This window comes from Narcine bancroftii, unplaced genomic scaffold (assembly GCF_036971445.1).
Source record: "Narcine bancroftii isolate sNarBan1 unplaced genomic scaffold, sNarBan1.hap1 Scaffold_154, whole genome shotgun sequence".
Taxonomy (NCBI): Eukaryota; Metazoa; Chordata; class Chondrichthyes; order Torpediniformes; family Narcinidae; genus Narcine; species Narcine bancroftii.
In genome coordinates, this window is record NW_027211889.1 from 1,419,856 (window position 1) to 1,436,484 (window position 16,629).

The window sequence follows — 16,629 nt, forward strand, 5'->3', positions numbered from 1 at the left end:
GAAAAATTTAAATTTGGGCCACTCTTTATTGGTTGGGTGAAGGCCTTATATAAAAATCCATTGGCTAGAGTGGTGACAAATGGACAAGTATCTTCTTCGTTTATATTATCTAGATCAACTTGACAGGGTGTCCTTTGTCACCGGCTTTATTTGCTTTGGTTATTGAACCGTTAGCGCGAATGATTAGACAAGATGGTGATATTAAAGATATTAAGGCAAATGAGGAAGAGTATAAAATGAATTTATTTGCCGATGATGCTTTGATATATTTAACAAATCCTACGCAGTCGTTAGGAAGGTTACATGCAAGGTTGGAACAGTGTGGTGCATTATCAGGATATAAGGTTAATTGGGATAAGAGTGAAATGATGCCTTTGACAAGAATGGATTATGCAAACTGCAGATATTGTTACATTTAAGCGGTTGGATAAAATTAAGTATTTTGGGATAAATGTAGATGATAATTATAATCATTTATATGAGTTGAATTATAGACTATTATAGCATAAAATTAAATTAGATTTAAATAGGTGGAAAGATTTACTGATAACTTTAATAGGGCGATGTGGCGGCGCAGTCTCCCATGGTGTATAACGCCACATGGCGGAGCAGCCATGGGAAGATGGCGCTGTCAAGGTTTTCTCCCTGCCTCAAGTCACCTGCCCAGCGCACGCCTGGGGCAGCGATTCTGATATCACAATGCACGAGGTGACTGAGCTTAGGCTGCCCTTAAGCGGGCGCGGGCTGAATTTGAATAAAAACATCATTAATGGCTTTCAATGTGGTGGCTGAGTCTTTCTTGGTTGTGTCCATCACGACAGTGTTTTAAAATGAATGTTTTCCCCCGTATTCAGTATTTTTGTCAATCAATTACATGTGGGATTCCTAAAAGGTTTTAAGGATTTCCATGTGCTGGGAAGATCTTTATTATGAAAAGGTAAATTGGCAAGAGTATCTATACAAAAATTGACTTGGAGTTTTATAATTACCACATTTTCAGGATTATTATGAAGCGGCACAATTCAAGTTTATTAATAGAATGGTTGGATCACAACAATCTTTACGTTGGGCTAAAATCCAAATGGCTCAGCTTCATGAACAAAGAATGCAACAGTTTATTTATAAATGGAATGCTCAACTTTTCCAAAATTATCCTTTACCGGTGTTAAAACATTTCATGGAAATATGGTATCGGACCAACGTTGCTATTGGTGCTGAGGGCAAAATTTCGGCTAAAACCCTTTGTATTAAAATAAGCTTTGTATAAAAATAAATCACGTATTCCTGAATATTTGGGAAAAGAAAGGTATTATCTTGGCCGAAGATTGTTATGAAGCTGGAAATTTTGTTTCATGTCAGTGATAGAATGAAAAAATGGATCAGGTCCATGCTTAGTAACTTTGTTACTAGATAATTTTGGACACAGTTTGAGATTACCTCGAAGGAAGAGATTTGAATGTTCAATTATTGAAGGAGGGGAAAGGGGATTGATTACACAAATGTATGCTTTATTACAAAATAAGATGCCTAAGTCGGATATTTATAAAGTGAGAAGTAAAAGGAAGAAGGATCTGTCGGTTTTAATTTCTCAGGATGATTGGATGACATTATGTGAGGACAGTGTGACTAAGCCAGTAAACGTAAGATAAAGATTCGTTCATTATAATTTTATTCATCAACTTTACTTAACACCTGAGAAGTTGAAGAAGTATAGATTTATCTCTTTGGATATGTGTTTTCAATGTGGGGAATAGATAGGGTCTTTTTTACATTCAGTATGGTTAGGTGATCAGGTGAAACCCTTTCTGAATGGAATTATGGCATTTTTATTGGGACATATGAAGTAAAATGGAGTTTGGAAATGAAATTGGATACATTTCAAATTGCATTTATTCAGTTGGAATAGGCAGTAGCGAGAAAATGTAAAGCTATAACCTGGAAAGATTAAATTGAATTAAGTATTCAGAGATGGCACATGTGTCAGAAATAAAACTTCTCACACATGAGTCTCTTTAAAACTGATGACACGACAAGCTTTATTTACAAGTCTGCAGAGTTGGACTCAACTGGTTTCTCACCAGTTAAGCCCCGATACATACAGTGCATTGATTTTTATACCTTTATTATTTGCCCTTCCCCTTCTTATTAATACTGTTTTAATTGGTTAGTATTACAAAAACATTCTGAGTATAACTGCATTATTAATTATCACGTTCGTTACGTACGCTGTGAACTCTACATTCACTGAATTCTGTTTCTCACACTTCTTATCAATCCTTTGTCTCCTGCATGTCTCTCATTATGACCATGAAAAGATAGGTTTAAAAAAACATATTCAGCAGCTCCTTCTGTCCTTGACTGCTAGTAAACTCTCTGTCCGTTCTGGCTTCCCTGTTTATGATTAATCATCACATTTTAACTTAAGTCTTTTTAACCTAAATTCTCTATATCACAATCCACCCCTTTCTCTCTTTAAAATGTGTTGAATATATGTATAGATATGAATGGGGATTCTAAGCTAGGGAAGATAAATGTTTTATGATACATTAATCTCACGCTGAAATAAAAGTCTTACAGGGTCTCCCATCCCCCCTGGTTGCATAGCTTGTTCGACCATGGAAATCACCAGGCTGCGTAGACAGGGAATAATACAGGGCAAAATAAGTAGGAGGAATAAAATACCTCTGATGACCCACAAGAAGGTACGCCACCAGGTTCCTCCAAACCATTTGTCCATCCAATTAAATTGTGGGAAAGGATGCCAGGTTTGAACCGGTACATGGGACAATGTACGAATATTATCAGCGATTTTACGAACAGCTTTTCCATTATCATCAATCTGTAAGCAGCAGTTAGTCAAATTAAGTTTGCCACATACACCTCCTTCCGTGGCTAGGAGATAGTCTAGGGCTAGACGGTTCTGATATATAGCAGAGCGCATCTGACCTTGCTGGGATGCAAGTAATTGCAGGGCTATAGCTGTTTGATTTGTAACAATTTCAAGCACTGCTTGTAAGCGAATTATGCGATTTAACATATATATAGGAGTACGATAACCCCAAGATCCATCTTGAGCCCATGTAGCGGGACCATAATATTGAATTATGCGCTCTGGAGGCCAATCATCTCTCCATTCTCCCAAATGTACCGTGGTAGAGCGGGGTTCACGATGTAATGTATCAAAGACCTTCACGCCTAATTTATGACCGTGATCGTGGGGTAGAAGGAAAAATTCTGGGCGGATTATTCCTAGGAAACAAGTTCCACTCCACTGTGAGGGAAGACGAGTATAAGCTTTATTACCACATACCCAGAATAATCCATTTGGGGATACTCCATACCCCCTTTCCCAAACTCTTTTAAGAACAGGATTTGATTGGTATGGTCCTGTGATGGTGGAAGTGGTACAATTCCAAAACTGAATACTGCTATTAGACAGGGGTAGGCAATTAGTTTTAAAAACAGTGGATAAGAACCAAGTCTGAGGTTTAGGAAACCAAGTGAAAACACCAGGTGAAATGCGAATCCATACAGCCTTGCAGGGACTTTCTCCTACTGGGTATTTGCCGGCTCGTGAGAGACAATAAAAACCAGAGGGGACGTTAGAGAGAGACCAGGTTTCTCTTGATCTCGTTCGGTTAGTTGTCCAAATGCGGGAAATCATGGTCAATGAATTGAGAGGTTCTCCCCACCAAGGCCATTGTTCTGACATCCGTGGACCCCCGCAGACCCAACAATTAGTTACATTAAAAGTTCCTGCAATTTTAGTTGCCAGATCTACAAAAAGGTTATCTCCTCCAATTGCATTACCGAAACTTACATGGTTATTTGGATGGACTCTAACTAAGTCCGGCTGTCTTAAAGGGACAGGCAATTTCAAGTGTGGAGTGTAACTTTTCATTGGAACAGTACGTTGGTGTATGCAAAACCAGAGTCCATCAGGGCATGGTGGGCTTGAGTCACATTTCCAACCGTTAAGAGGGAAAGGAGTGGTATTAGGAATCTGTATATAATGACCCATATTATTTCCTTCTTTTTCCACACAAGGGGTATATGGATGTTGGGTGGTATTTTCTGCCCAGCATTTCTCAGGAACTGAGGTATGGGAAATGAAATTACCTTCCTTTCTTCCCCAAATGTGGTCCTGAAATAGGACCACTGTATCTCTGCATTTCTTACATTTCACACCTGATAAAGACATAGGCAAACTAAGAAAAATCAAAGAACATAACAATAACATTGTGAATTAAGTCTTTTTGCGAAATCGTAAGGTAAGAGGTTTTTCTCCAGGAATACAAGTCCAATCTGAGTTCGTATCAGGGTCCTGTGGCGCCTCTACAGGTCCCTTAAATCTGGATGCGTGTGTCCACCCCTTCTCTCTTGTTTGTGCTGCAGCTTCTGTAGTTAAGAGAACTTGGTATGGACCTTCCCACTGGGGCTGGAGCTTTTCAGTCTTCCAGGTCTTGATAAGAATCCAGTCTCCTGGTTCCACTTTGTGTAAAGAAAAGTCTAGAGGCGGTGTTTGTGCCAATAGTCCTCTCTTTCGTAAATCTGTAAGAGAGCGTGACAGTGCCTGTAAATAGTTCCTAACAAATATATCCCCTTCCCCCAAGGTGGGACACCCCTCAACTGTACTCCAGAAGGGAAGCCCAAACATCATTTCATAAGGGGACAGCCCTACATCTTTTCGTGGGGCAGTACGAATTCTTAATAAGGCTAGGGGCAGACACTTTATCCAAGGCATTTTAGTTTCCACCATTAACTTTGTCAATTGGATTTTTAGTGTTCCATTCATACGTTCGACCTTCCCTGAGCTTTGTGGATGCCAAGGGGTATGTAATTTCCAAGAGACCTGTAATGCATCACAAATCAATTGCTGGATTTTTGAAGAAAAATGTGGACCCCTGTCTGAGTCTATAGAATCCATTATACCATATCTGGGGATTATCTGCTCTAGGAGGAGACGAGCTACTGTAGAGGCTGTAGTATTTATTGTTGGGAAGGCTTCTACCCATCGGGTAAAGTGATCTATTATCACCAACAGATATTTCCATCTTTGAACTTGAGGTAACTCTGTGAAGTCGATCTGGATACGTTGAAAAGGGCGTATGGCTAATGGTTGACCTCCCATGGTCCCTGTCCTCATTATCTTTTTATTAATTTTTGTGCATAGGTAACAATTTTGCACCTCTTGTTGGGCCAAGGTGTAGATTCCCTTACACACATATTCTCGAAGCACTGTGTCACATAAGGCTTGGGTGCCCCAGTGGCTCTGTTGATGCAGGTGTTTTAAAATATTGCGAGTTATTTCTTTATTTAGAACAATTCTTCCATCTGGTGTTTTCCATGTTCCATCAGGTAACTGGCTTGCGCCCAGCTGATCCATGTTCTTTTCTTCCTTAGCAGTGAAAATGGGAGCTGTCTTTATGCCTTGTCTTATTGGGATTAAAGTCAGCAAACGGACTTCTTGTTGCATGGCTGCTCTTTTGGCTTCTTCATCAGCCAGTCTGTTTCCAATTGCTGTCGGGTTATCTCCCCTTTGATGGCTTGGTATGTAGACTACTGCTATTTCTTGGGGTAATGTTAAGGCTTCTAAAGTCAGAGTAATCATCTGTTCGTGTGCCAATTCCTTTCCTCTTGATGTAATTAGACCACGCTCCTTCCAGATCTTACCAAAGGTATGCACTACCCCGTATGCGTATTTGGAATCTGTGTAAATCGTTCCAATTTTCTTTGCCAGTATTCTGAGGGCTCTCTGCAAGGCATATAGTTCACAGGATTGTGCTGACCAGCTTCCGGGTAGTCTCGTGGATTCTACTACTTTCCAAGTATTTCCTTCTATTATAGCATACCCATTTCTTCTCATTCCGTCAACACATCTGGCGGAGCCGTCAATGTAGAATTCATATCCTTCTCCCAGCGGAGTATCGCAAAGGTCTTCTCGGGTCTTGGTCTGAAGATCTGTCAACTCGACACAGTCATGCTCCACCTCTTTCTCTGTTTCACTGCCGTATAAAAATTGAGCTGGGTTGCAGCTATTAATTTTTGCAAACTGTAAATCTTCTCCAACCATTAAAATGGTTTCATACTTTAATATGCGAGAATCAGTCAGCCATCGATGGGCAGTTTGTGTTAATAAAACACTCACAGAATGGGAGGTGTACACAGTCATCTTTCCTCCAAAAGTAAGTTTACGTGCTTCCTCTACCAACAGAGCAGCAGCCGCTACTCCCTGGATACACGTCGGCCATCCGCGAGACACTGGGTCCATCATTTTGGAAAGGAAAGCTACTGGGTGTCGCTGACCGCCTTTTTCCTGTGTTAAAACTCCCACAGCTGTTCCTTGGTTATGAGTGACAAATAGCTGGAAGGGCTGTTTTAAAGAGGGCAGAGTGAGCACTGGGGCTCGTGTTAGGCGATGTTTCAAGTCCTCGAACCATCCCTCCTCCTCCTGGGTCCATTTCAATGGATAGTCATTTTCATTTGTCAGTTTATCATACATAAACTTCACCAAAGCTGAGTAGTCCTCTATCCATAACCTACAGTATCCTAAGAGTCCCAGGAATTGTCTTATTTCCTTCTTATTACGGGGTAAAGGCATTCTAGTGATTCCCGCAATTCGTTCAGGGGTAATTCGTTTCTGTCCTTTACTTATCTGGTGTCCCAGATATATCACAGTTTTCTCAACAAACTGTAACTTGTTTCTGGACACCCGTAGACCCTTTTTCCCCAGATAATTCAAGAGTCTAATGGTCTCTCCCCTCATTTCTTGTTCCTTGGGTCCTGATAATAGTAAATCATCCACATACTGCATTAGTTGGGAATCATCAGATTGTGGATAGTCCATCAGGATTTGTTCTAGCATTTGTCCAAACAGGTTTGGAGATTCAGTGAACCCTTGGGGCAATACAGTCCACCGAAACTGTCTCCGTCTACCTGTCCATGGATTTTCCCATTCAAACGCAAACATATCTCTACTTTCCTCTTCTAACGGACAAGTCCAGAAGGCATCCTTCAAGTCGATAACACTAAACCACTCATGGTCTGGGGGAATCCGACTCATAATAGTATAGGGATTAGGCACCACTGGGTGGCGGGTCTGAACAATAGCATTCAAACTTCTTAGATCCTGAACTAGGCGATAGGATCCATCTGACTTTTTTACTGGGAGTATAGGGGTGTTATAAGGTGACATGCATTCTTCTAATAGTCCGTCTCGTATTAAAGTCTCAATTACCGGCTGTAGCCCTTTTCTCCCTTCCAAAGAAATAGGATACTGACGTTTCCTTACCGGCTGATGACCTGGTATTAATGTGACATGTAAAGGTGGGATGTCCAGACCTCCTCGATTTCCCTCCTTATACCAGACTCTCTCGTCAATCTGCCGTTCATCCTCTTCCTTTAAAGCGCAGAGGTGGACTCGCACTTCTCCGTCCACAGGGAGAGCACCCAAACCTAGGAGAGCCTGTAAGTCCCTTCCTAGGAGGTTAAATCCAGCCGAAGGTAATAACAAGAGGTCTTGTACCCCTTCTCTTTCTTCCAGTTTCACTGTTACTTGGGGAATTATTGATACCATTCTGGGAGCCCCTTCTATCCCAGAAATTGTCAAATTACTTTTTATAGGCTCAGTTCCGATTGGCACAGTTATTACACTACTTCGTTCCGCTCCTGTGTCCACCATAAACACCACCTCTTCTCCCTTGGGACCAATTTTTAGTTTTACCAGGGGTTCCCTCTTATATTTGGTCCCTAACATTTGGAACCCCTGACACCCCTAATCTTCTTCCATAAGTTCGAGGGCACGCAATTCCCTCTTGTATCGGGGGCATTCCCTCTTAAAGTGTCCTTCCTCATTGCAGTAATAGCACTTAACGAACCTCCGGGGTCTTCCCTCTCTTGGATATTTTGGATTGTTTAGAGGAAGGTTTTGTTTTCTTTCCCCTCTGGATTCAGCATTCATCTGTCGGATAGTCTGTACCATAACCTTTGTCGCCTTCTTTTGATCTTCTTCTTCTCTCTGCACATATACTTTTTGTGCCTTTTTTAACAGTTCACTTAGGGGTTTTTCACTCCAGTCCTCCTCCTTTTCTAGTTTCTTTCTAATGTCTTGCCATGATTTGGAAACAAATTCAATTCGAATAAGCTGTTCACCCATTGGTGTACTAGGGTCCACACCAGCATACTGTTGGACATTCTTTCTCACCTTCTCCAAAAAATCAGTAGGGGATTCATCTTTCCCCTGGTGGTTCCCAAATGCCTTGGTAAAATTGTGACCCTTTGGCACAGCCTCCCGTATCCCTTTAATTGTCCACTCTCTATATTGTCTCATACTTGCCAATCCCTCGGGTGTTCGTTTGTCCCACCTGGGTTCATTTAAGGGATATTTTTGTTCATGGGGTCTAGGGTCCCCAGGTTGTTCATATTCCCACATGAGGAGGGCAGCCCGTCGAATCATCTGCCTCTCCTGGGGTGAAAATAATGTTCCCATTATTGCCTGCATCTCTTCCCACGTATATGTGTTTGGTCCCAAGAATTGGTCAAGCTGTTCAGCCAGTCCTATAGGATCTTCCAATAACTTTTTCATTTCTTTCTTAAATCCCCGCACCTCTGTACTAGTTAGGGGAACATTCACATATCCCGTTCCCCCTCCCGGTCCTCCCATAGGAACTTCTCTCAGGGGATTTAGGTTTATTGAAAACTTTGATGGTCCTGGACCAGTCTGGGATCTTGTCCAGGGTCAGTTTACCGGTGGAAGTTTAGGGTCCGACTCCCTTAATTCATCCTTTTTATCCCGGCCCCCTTCGGGGCAATCAGATTCATCACCTTTCCCCTCCGGTAATAAGCTTTCCTCGGGCGCAGTAGGCACCGGGGGAATATAAGGAGGGGGAAGGTTGTCCAGAGGTTCCCATTTCTTTTCTCCTGCCACTCTCAATTTAAAACATTCTGTTAAGGATCCTGGCCAGGGAACCCAACAAAATGCATATGCTGACTCTTCTTGATTCACCTTTGGTCTCGAATTTACATATATGTTTAATGCTTGTCTAACCCAATCCTCATCAGATCCAAATTTCGGCCACCAGACCGAGGAACCTTTAATAGGTTGTTTTGACCAAAGGAGACAATATTGGACCATCTTTTTCTTGTTTTTGTCCCGATATCTTTTACTATCCCAATTTTCAAACATTCTCCCCAAAGGGCTGTCAAGGGGTACTCCCAGGAATTGTCCTGAATTTTCAGACGAGCCCTTAGATTTTGATCCTCCCATTTTCCCACCTAGATCTGTTTATCGTTGCTGAGGACCCTCTCGCTCTGGACCCTACTCCCTTCCTCTCAGACGCCTCGTCGGAGGTGCTGTCCCTCCTTCGGTTACCGCTGAGGTTTTCCTGGGGTTGACCCCTCTCTTCTCGGCACTTCGTCGGAGGTGCTGTCCCTCCTTCGGTTACCGCCGAGGTTTCCCTGGGGTCTATCCTAGAGTCCCGCGACAGGGTCCTCACACAACGACAAAAGATCTATACTTAATCTATTCCGTTAGGTTTTTATCCAAACAGGTGTATCCCGTTACACCTGTTACCCAATCCCCACACCACAATCGTAAGTCGTCACTTACCGGTGTCTTCCCGGGGATTGAACCGTCACCCTTCTCCTCTCCGTCTTGTCGTGTCACCCTGTCCGGATACCACTCGCTCAAGCCGCCCGAAGCGACGAGCAAGGGACTAGGAGCCGCTAAACTCAGCGGGGTGCACCGCCTCCGATGTCCCTCTTCTCGCCTCCCCTCACGGCCGGAGTGTGGATCCCGGACGAGCCCCCATTTGTCAGAAATAAAACTTCTCACACGAGTCTCTTTAAAACTGATGACACGACAAGCTTTATTTACAAGTCTGCAGAGTTGGACTCAACTGGTTTCTCACCAGTTAAGCCCCGATACATACAGTGCATTGATTTTTATACCTTTATTATTTGCCCTTCCCCTTCTTATTAATACTGTTTTAATTGGTTAGTATTACAAAAACATTCTGAGTATAACTGCATTATTAATTATCACGTTCGTTACGTACGCTGTGAACTCTACATTCACTGAATTCTGTTTCTCACACTTCTTATCAATCCTTTGTCTCCTGCATGTCTCTCACTATGACCATGAAAAGATAGGTTTAAAAAAACATATTCAGCAGCTCCTTCTGTCCTTGACTGCTAGTAAACTCTCTGTCCGTTCTGGCTTCCCTGTTTATGATTAATCATCACATTTTAACTTAAGTCTTTTTAACCTAAATTCTCTATATCACACATGGACTTGCAATCATGTATTCCATTGGAAAAGATAACTTACAATTTACGCCATGCGTCTACCATTTTTGTTAATGTGCGGGTCCCTCTGTAAAATGTATGGGTCTAAATATGTCATGGTTGATTGGTGACATCAAACCCGACTATGATGGTTTGTTTCTTTAGTTTGAGGTTGTAGAGGATGGGAGGGAGCTAAGAGAGGGGGTGGGAGGGGGGTATATATGGGGGAAATTTTTGTATGTTAATATGATGTGTTTTATTATGGATTTTGAATTTGATTTTAAATAAAGTATACAAAAAGGTTACTTTGTAGACCACATGCTAATAGTTCCTTTCATTGTTGTTCAATAACATCTGATCCTTTCCTGCTTCTAAACTGTATTTCTGTGAAATCTCCACACAGCGGCTTCTCTGTGTATTTCCGGCACTACCTGATCCAATGCACTAATTGATAAGGTGGTGTCTGCAACCTATCTTAAGGAAGGCTGAGACGACCACAGATCGCTAGTGATTGTTGTTTACTTTCAAGCAAAGTTGGATCGGCCAAGGGTTCTTCTCAGATCTCTGAATGTGCAGTGTGACAAGAGTTTTAGAGGTAGCTTGGAATGAATTACTCGAGCAGCTTCCACACACACACATTTGAAAACCCAGAATTTTAGCAGGATTATTGCATCCTGCTTTTTGCAAAGGAGCAACAAAGTATCCACATACAGCTTGCCTAGGAGAGCATGTGGCGTTAGCAGGCAGAGTTAGAACAGCTTTGCTCTCAGAGAGGGAGGGAGTGAGAGAGAAGGAGTCAGAGAAATCTGTTCCAGAGGGACAAGCTGCCAAACTTTGGAAGGCTGCCTGGTCAAAAGAGAAGACTGATGGTCTGAAAGATGACCTGAAAGAAAAAGGATCATCCGGAGAACCCTGAAGGGGGCAAGTTCTGTCAGAAAGACAGAATTAAGAAGAAATCAGTTGCAGATGCTCTGGAAATGGAATCTCTCTCTCTGAAAACCAGCAAGAGCCCTTCTGAGTGGTAACCATATGTCTGTTAAACACCAAAGCTTGGTGAACTTTGTTAATGCTAATGTATGAGCACTGTTGCAAGAATTGCCTGCAACCAGTGAGATTGGACTGTAATCCAAAGAACTTTTCTAATCTTCAATACACATTACACTCACCTGCACTTAGTATTTGAGGGCGGATTAAGTGGGTTAGGTAGGTTAAGTAATAAGTTAAAGTTCAATTCTGTTTTCATGTTCAAATAAAATTCTAAACTACTTTTGTTTAAATAACCCTGTGTTGTCGTGCATATCTATTGCTACTGGTTTTTGGGGTCATCTGGACTCCGTAACATTTTATGGGGGCTCATCCTTTAGGATTTGAACATTGCAGTTTCATGATTTATTAGTTGATTGGGATGTTTTTGCAGGCTATTTTTACAAGCTTACAGAAAGCTTGTGTCTGGAAAAACTGCAGCAATGGATGTTGATACATTTTTGTTACAACCATCACCTGCAGAACTGCAGAAGGTGAGAAAATAGGAACTGATGGCTATTTCTGAGGCATTTAAAATTGTTGAAGTTAAACATTGGATGAGAAAAGTACAAATGTAGAGGATTATAATAGTGAAATATTACATGTGAAGGAAAATTTGTTGAGGAAGACTCACAAAAGGACATTCCAGAATAATAGGCATTTTCAGAGAGCTCATGTGGACCAGATTAATAAACCTGTTCATAAGGTTAGGATGGAGCAGGATAGTAGGGCTGAAATAAAGTCTGGAGAAAATGTTCAGTAAAAAGATGAAGGAAAGGTAGGAAAGGACAGAACTTCTGTATTTATATGCCATTTGTGTAAGAAAGCTGGTCGTGTGACTGTCTAGTCTTGAAACAGAAAAGGTAAAAACAGGTTTAACCAGAACCATGTATACAGAAACAGTGGAATTTAAGGAGAGCAGAGGTGCATAACCTGATCAGTAGGTCATGGATGTTTTCAAGCCTTTTGTGTCAGAGGGCTTTGTCTCAGGTTCCAGTTAACATTCTTAGAGATACTGAGGCTGCTCAGTCATTGTTGTTAGAAACCGTTTTAACTGTGGATCAAAGGACAGACACAGAGGAGACAACTTTGATTAAAGGTGTTCGAGATGAGGTAGGGTCAATATTGCTTCACAAGGTTGTGCTAAATTCAGAATTAGTCAAAGGAACTGTTGTAGTAGGAGTTACCCATGCAAGGTGTCTCGTTTTTGCTGGGGAATGATTTGTCAGAGAATAAAGTTGGGTCAGTTTTGTGAGAGATGGGAAAATTGACCTAAAATTATGAACATGGAAGAAACTAAAGTTCATCAGTAAAATGGCTGAAACCAGTTCAAACAGGATAAGTTTGGGGCTTAGGATGCAGGAAAGCAGAGTCAGCACGATTAACATAAGAATCTTCTATCCTTTGTGACAAGACCATAGGACTAAGATAAGGAATGGTAAGGTACAATAGAATGTAGGAAGTTGAGGTAGTCTGGATCAGATAAGGGTCTCCTAGCCCTGGACAGAAGTACCAAGTCATACATTTCTAATTAGCTAACCATACACAGATTTATACATATGAAATTAGCCAACCCTAGATAGAATGAGTCAACTCTGCATATCAAGAGACTGTAGCCCCGAGAATCAGGAAGGTGGGAATAAGGACAATGACATGAAGGGACACCGACAGGATAACCCCCCCTGGTCCTCCAAGTGTACTGAAACTGCACGTAGGCAGGAAGAATTACCTATGCCAAACCCATCCAGGGGGCAGAAGAATGTAAGGGGGAGGGCATTCTGATACTGAAATTGACTGTATAAAAGTTGGGTGAGCCCCAGTATGTGTGTGTATTCCCAGGGTAAGGGGAAGCACCCAACTTTGCATTGTTGTAGTAATAAATGTTCTTTGTTCTCAATTTTTGTCTCGAGCAATTTCTTTAAAGGTACTTTAATTTCTAACAAATGGGGGCTCGTCCGGGATCACACTCCCTCCACTGACAGAGTGCCCCGACGACGAGAGTAGGTGCACCCCGGCTGATTCAGCTGGACTCACGGGCGACGGGTGGCTGGTCAGTGGAAGAAGCGAGTGATATCCGAGAAGAGGCATTGAGAACAAACGGCGGAAGGACGCGCGCTAGAGCAGTACTGCCAGAACTCGGTAAGAGTATTTTACTTGTTCCTAAGTATGGGAATAGCGGGCAGTAGAGATGAGAGTCCTGACACAGGACGTGACCACCAGATAGCTACGTACAGCCCGCTTGGGATGATGTTATCTGAGTGGGGCACAGGAAAGACCCGCGGTAAAGACAGACTAGCGGGCAGTAGAGATGAGAGTCCTGACACAGGACGTGACCACCAGATAGCTACGTACAGCCCGCTTGGGATGATGTTATCTGAGTGGGGCACAGGAAAGACCCGCGGTAAAGACAAACTGACGACGGTCAGGTATTGTTGTAATGAATGGGTGGGATACCCGGTTAAAGGGAGCTCCGTGTACTGGCCAAAATTCGGATCCGAGGATGAATGGATGTGTGAAGTTTGAACTTATGGCTCTATCAAAACCAGCCCGACAATGTTGAGAGCAGGGAATATGCAGCCTGCTGGCTCAAGGGATCCATTGAACAGCTGGTTTTGAATGAGAAAGAATCCAGGGATAAGAGAGAGGAGGAACCTCTTGTCCCTGAATCACAGGGTTGGGATGTGTTACATTCCCTCCCTCCACCCTATGTTCCTCCTATGCCGGCTCCTATCTTTCCTTCCCCTCCTATGACCTACCCTTCTGCACCTTCCCCACCTCCCCCACCACTAGAGAAGAGAGAAGAGAGCAGGAGTGGTATGATAACTTGCTCACAAAGCACTCGATTACCACCTCTGTTGGCAGGAGAGAGAGGTAACTTTAATTCAGAACAGCGTGAGACTCTTCAGGAAGAAAGGGCAGAACCCTTTGATTCATTTCCCAGGGAGCAGGAACCCAGACCTAATAAGCCAGAAACCAATTGGATGAGACCACTGCGGGAAGTTCCCATGAGAGAGGGTCTCGGTTTCGTAAATGTGCCCCTGACCAGTACTGAAGTGTGTAACTTTAAGAAAGAACTGACCTCCCTGATAGAAGATCCCCAGGGATGTGCCGAACAGTTAGACCAATTTTTGGGACCAAATATATATACAATATGGGGGTCTCGACATAGAATCCCCAGCAGGGGAACAATTGGTACTAACAGGTTTTGTTACCAACTCAGCCCCAGACATTAAGAGAAAATTACAAAAGACAGAAAATTGGCATGAGCAGGGAATAACCCAGCTTCTACAGATCACACAAAAAGCATTTGTCCAGACATCTGAGGATAAGCAGAAAGCAAAGGCTAACATTTTGATGCAAGCAGTTAAAGTAATAGTAGATGAGTAACATGGAAAAGGCAGGGACTGTGTGCCAGCTCCTGAATGTTGGGAGAAGTGCAGGGAGTGGGAGAGTAGAGACCAGAGATAATTTCATAAATCACGACTTCCCACTTCAGTCACTGACCAATATTGATTAAAATTCATGCTAAAAATTAAATGTCATAAATGATCGTTTTTCAATACTGTAGAATTAGCGAATTTAACTACCAATTAATTCCAATTTATGAAATAAATTGTATTTAAATGTGATTTTGCACAGGGAGTACCTGAGAGTTGAGTGATGTTATAACATTTGCAGGGAGAAATGTTTGCGCAAATAGGGTGAGTTCTATACATCTTAACTTTAAGTGTATGTGAGATAAAGAAAGGATCTGATGTGTAAAGTGGCTGGATCAGCCAGTTGAAGGGGGAGTGTGCATGTCCCTTTAAGTGCACTGTGGCACTTGAAATTGAGGCTTCAGGCTCTTGTCTTGCAGTTAGAGGTATGGAGCCCTATCAACACATTTAATACATTTCTTCTACACATTCAGCAGTCAAGGTCCGTGAGTTTAAAAATCACCCACCTCTGGAGAATAAAGATACCTCTGGGGATTCCTATGGGGATTCCTATAAGTTTAATCATTCATTTCTCTGGTGCATTTTCCTCTGGAGTGAAATTAATGCCTCAGCACAATTTCTCTGTATTGCCGCTGTTATTTAATTCATGATAACTTTCCCCCATTCATCAGGTTTATATTTAAATCCGGTAGTGCAGAAGTTACATTGTAAATAATCACGGAGGTAAATCCTGCGCAATTGGATTCAGCTTAATGGAGAAATAAACCTGCGAACTGGTCTATGGTGCTGTGTGAGTACTGCAATAGGTGGAATATGATTTAAATTGGTGGCATAGTTCAGAACAATTGGGTGCATAAGAATAATAATATCATTAAGAACTCACAGATCTTGTACCAGATGCTATTCAGTACATCTTGACTTAAGGACTGGAGAAATTGGCATGTTAGAATGAGATTGGCATGGTACCAATATTTCTTGATTCAATAATGACTCCACAAGCTCCAGGATTCATGCAGCAGAACTTTTAAGTGGAATATAATAGAAACTAGCCTGTACTTAAATTATTGTGTGTGCAATCTTCATAAGAACATCTTTTAACTTTTTTTTGGTGCCTGTTTTACAGACTGTTTTAAATAAGGCCAGCTCCTGTGAGCTGTGGCACAAGGCATTTTACTTAAGGCAGAACTAAAGGTTGAATATGTTTCAAGTTCTCTTGCAGGGGCTCTTGTGCTGCAATGTCTGTTATGTACTCACTCTAACAAATTGGAGGGTTGTGCCCCATACAGACAAGCAGCTCCAACTGCATTTTAATAAGGTCTAACATATTCAAAACCCATGCAAATATGGTTTGTGTTTCATTTTACAATTTTTACACTAACACAAAGGAAAGTCAGATTGTTATTCATTTTATTAAAATCTAGTGATTGGTTATATGTAAAAGCATGGCAAGAGGATCAACTAAAACCTGCCTGGGATGGTCCCTTCTGTGTACTTTTAATTACAGACACCGCAGTAAGAACAAGAGAGAAAGGCTGGACCCACATTCAAAGAATTAATGACAAAGTGCCATAATGTTACAATTTTATTCGTTTTTTTAATGGTTTATTCAGTTTTGTGTATTTTATTGCTGTCTTCAATGAGCTTTACATTTATCGTGGTTTATTCAGTTTTGTGTATTTTATTGCTGTTTTCAATGAGCTTTACATTTATCGTGGTTTATTCAGTTTTGTGTATTTTATTGCTGTTTTCAATGAGCTTTACATTTTTTGTGTTTTATTCAGTTCTTATTGTATTTTATTGCAGTTTCCAATGAGCTTTACATTTATTGTGGTTTTATTCAGTTCTTCTTGCATTTTATTGCAGTTTTCAATGAGCTTTACATTTA

The 16,629-nt window shown here is 41.7% G+C and overlaps 1 protein-coding gene across 1 annotated transcript in view; it reads left to right on the forward strand.

Annotated features, from left to right (window-relative positions):
• The first annotated feature begins 1,499 nt into the window (after nt 1-1,499).
• LOC138750500 (microtubule-actin cross-linking factor 1-like) overlaps nt 1,500-16,629 on the forward strand; it is a 45,583-nt gene continuing 30,453 nt past the window's right edge. Inside the window, exon 1 of the mRNA XM_069912571.1 lies at nt 1,500-1,640. Within this exon, the coding sequence (XP_069768672.1) occupies nt 1,500-1,640 (141 nt within the window). The remainder of the gene's footprint in view (nt 1,641-16,629) is intronic.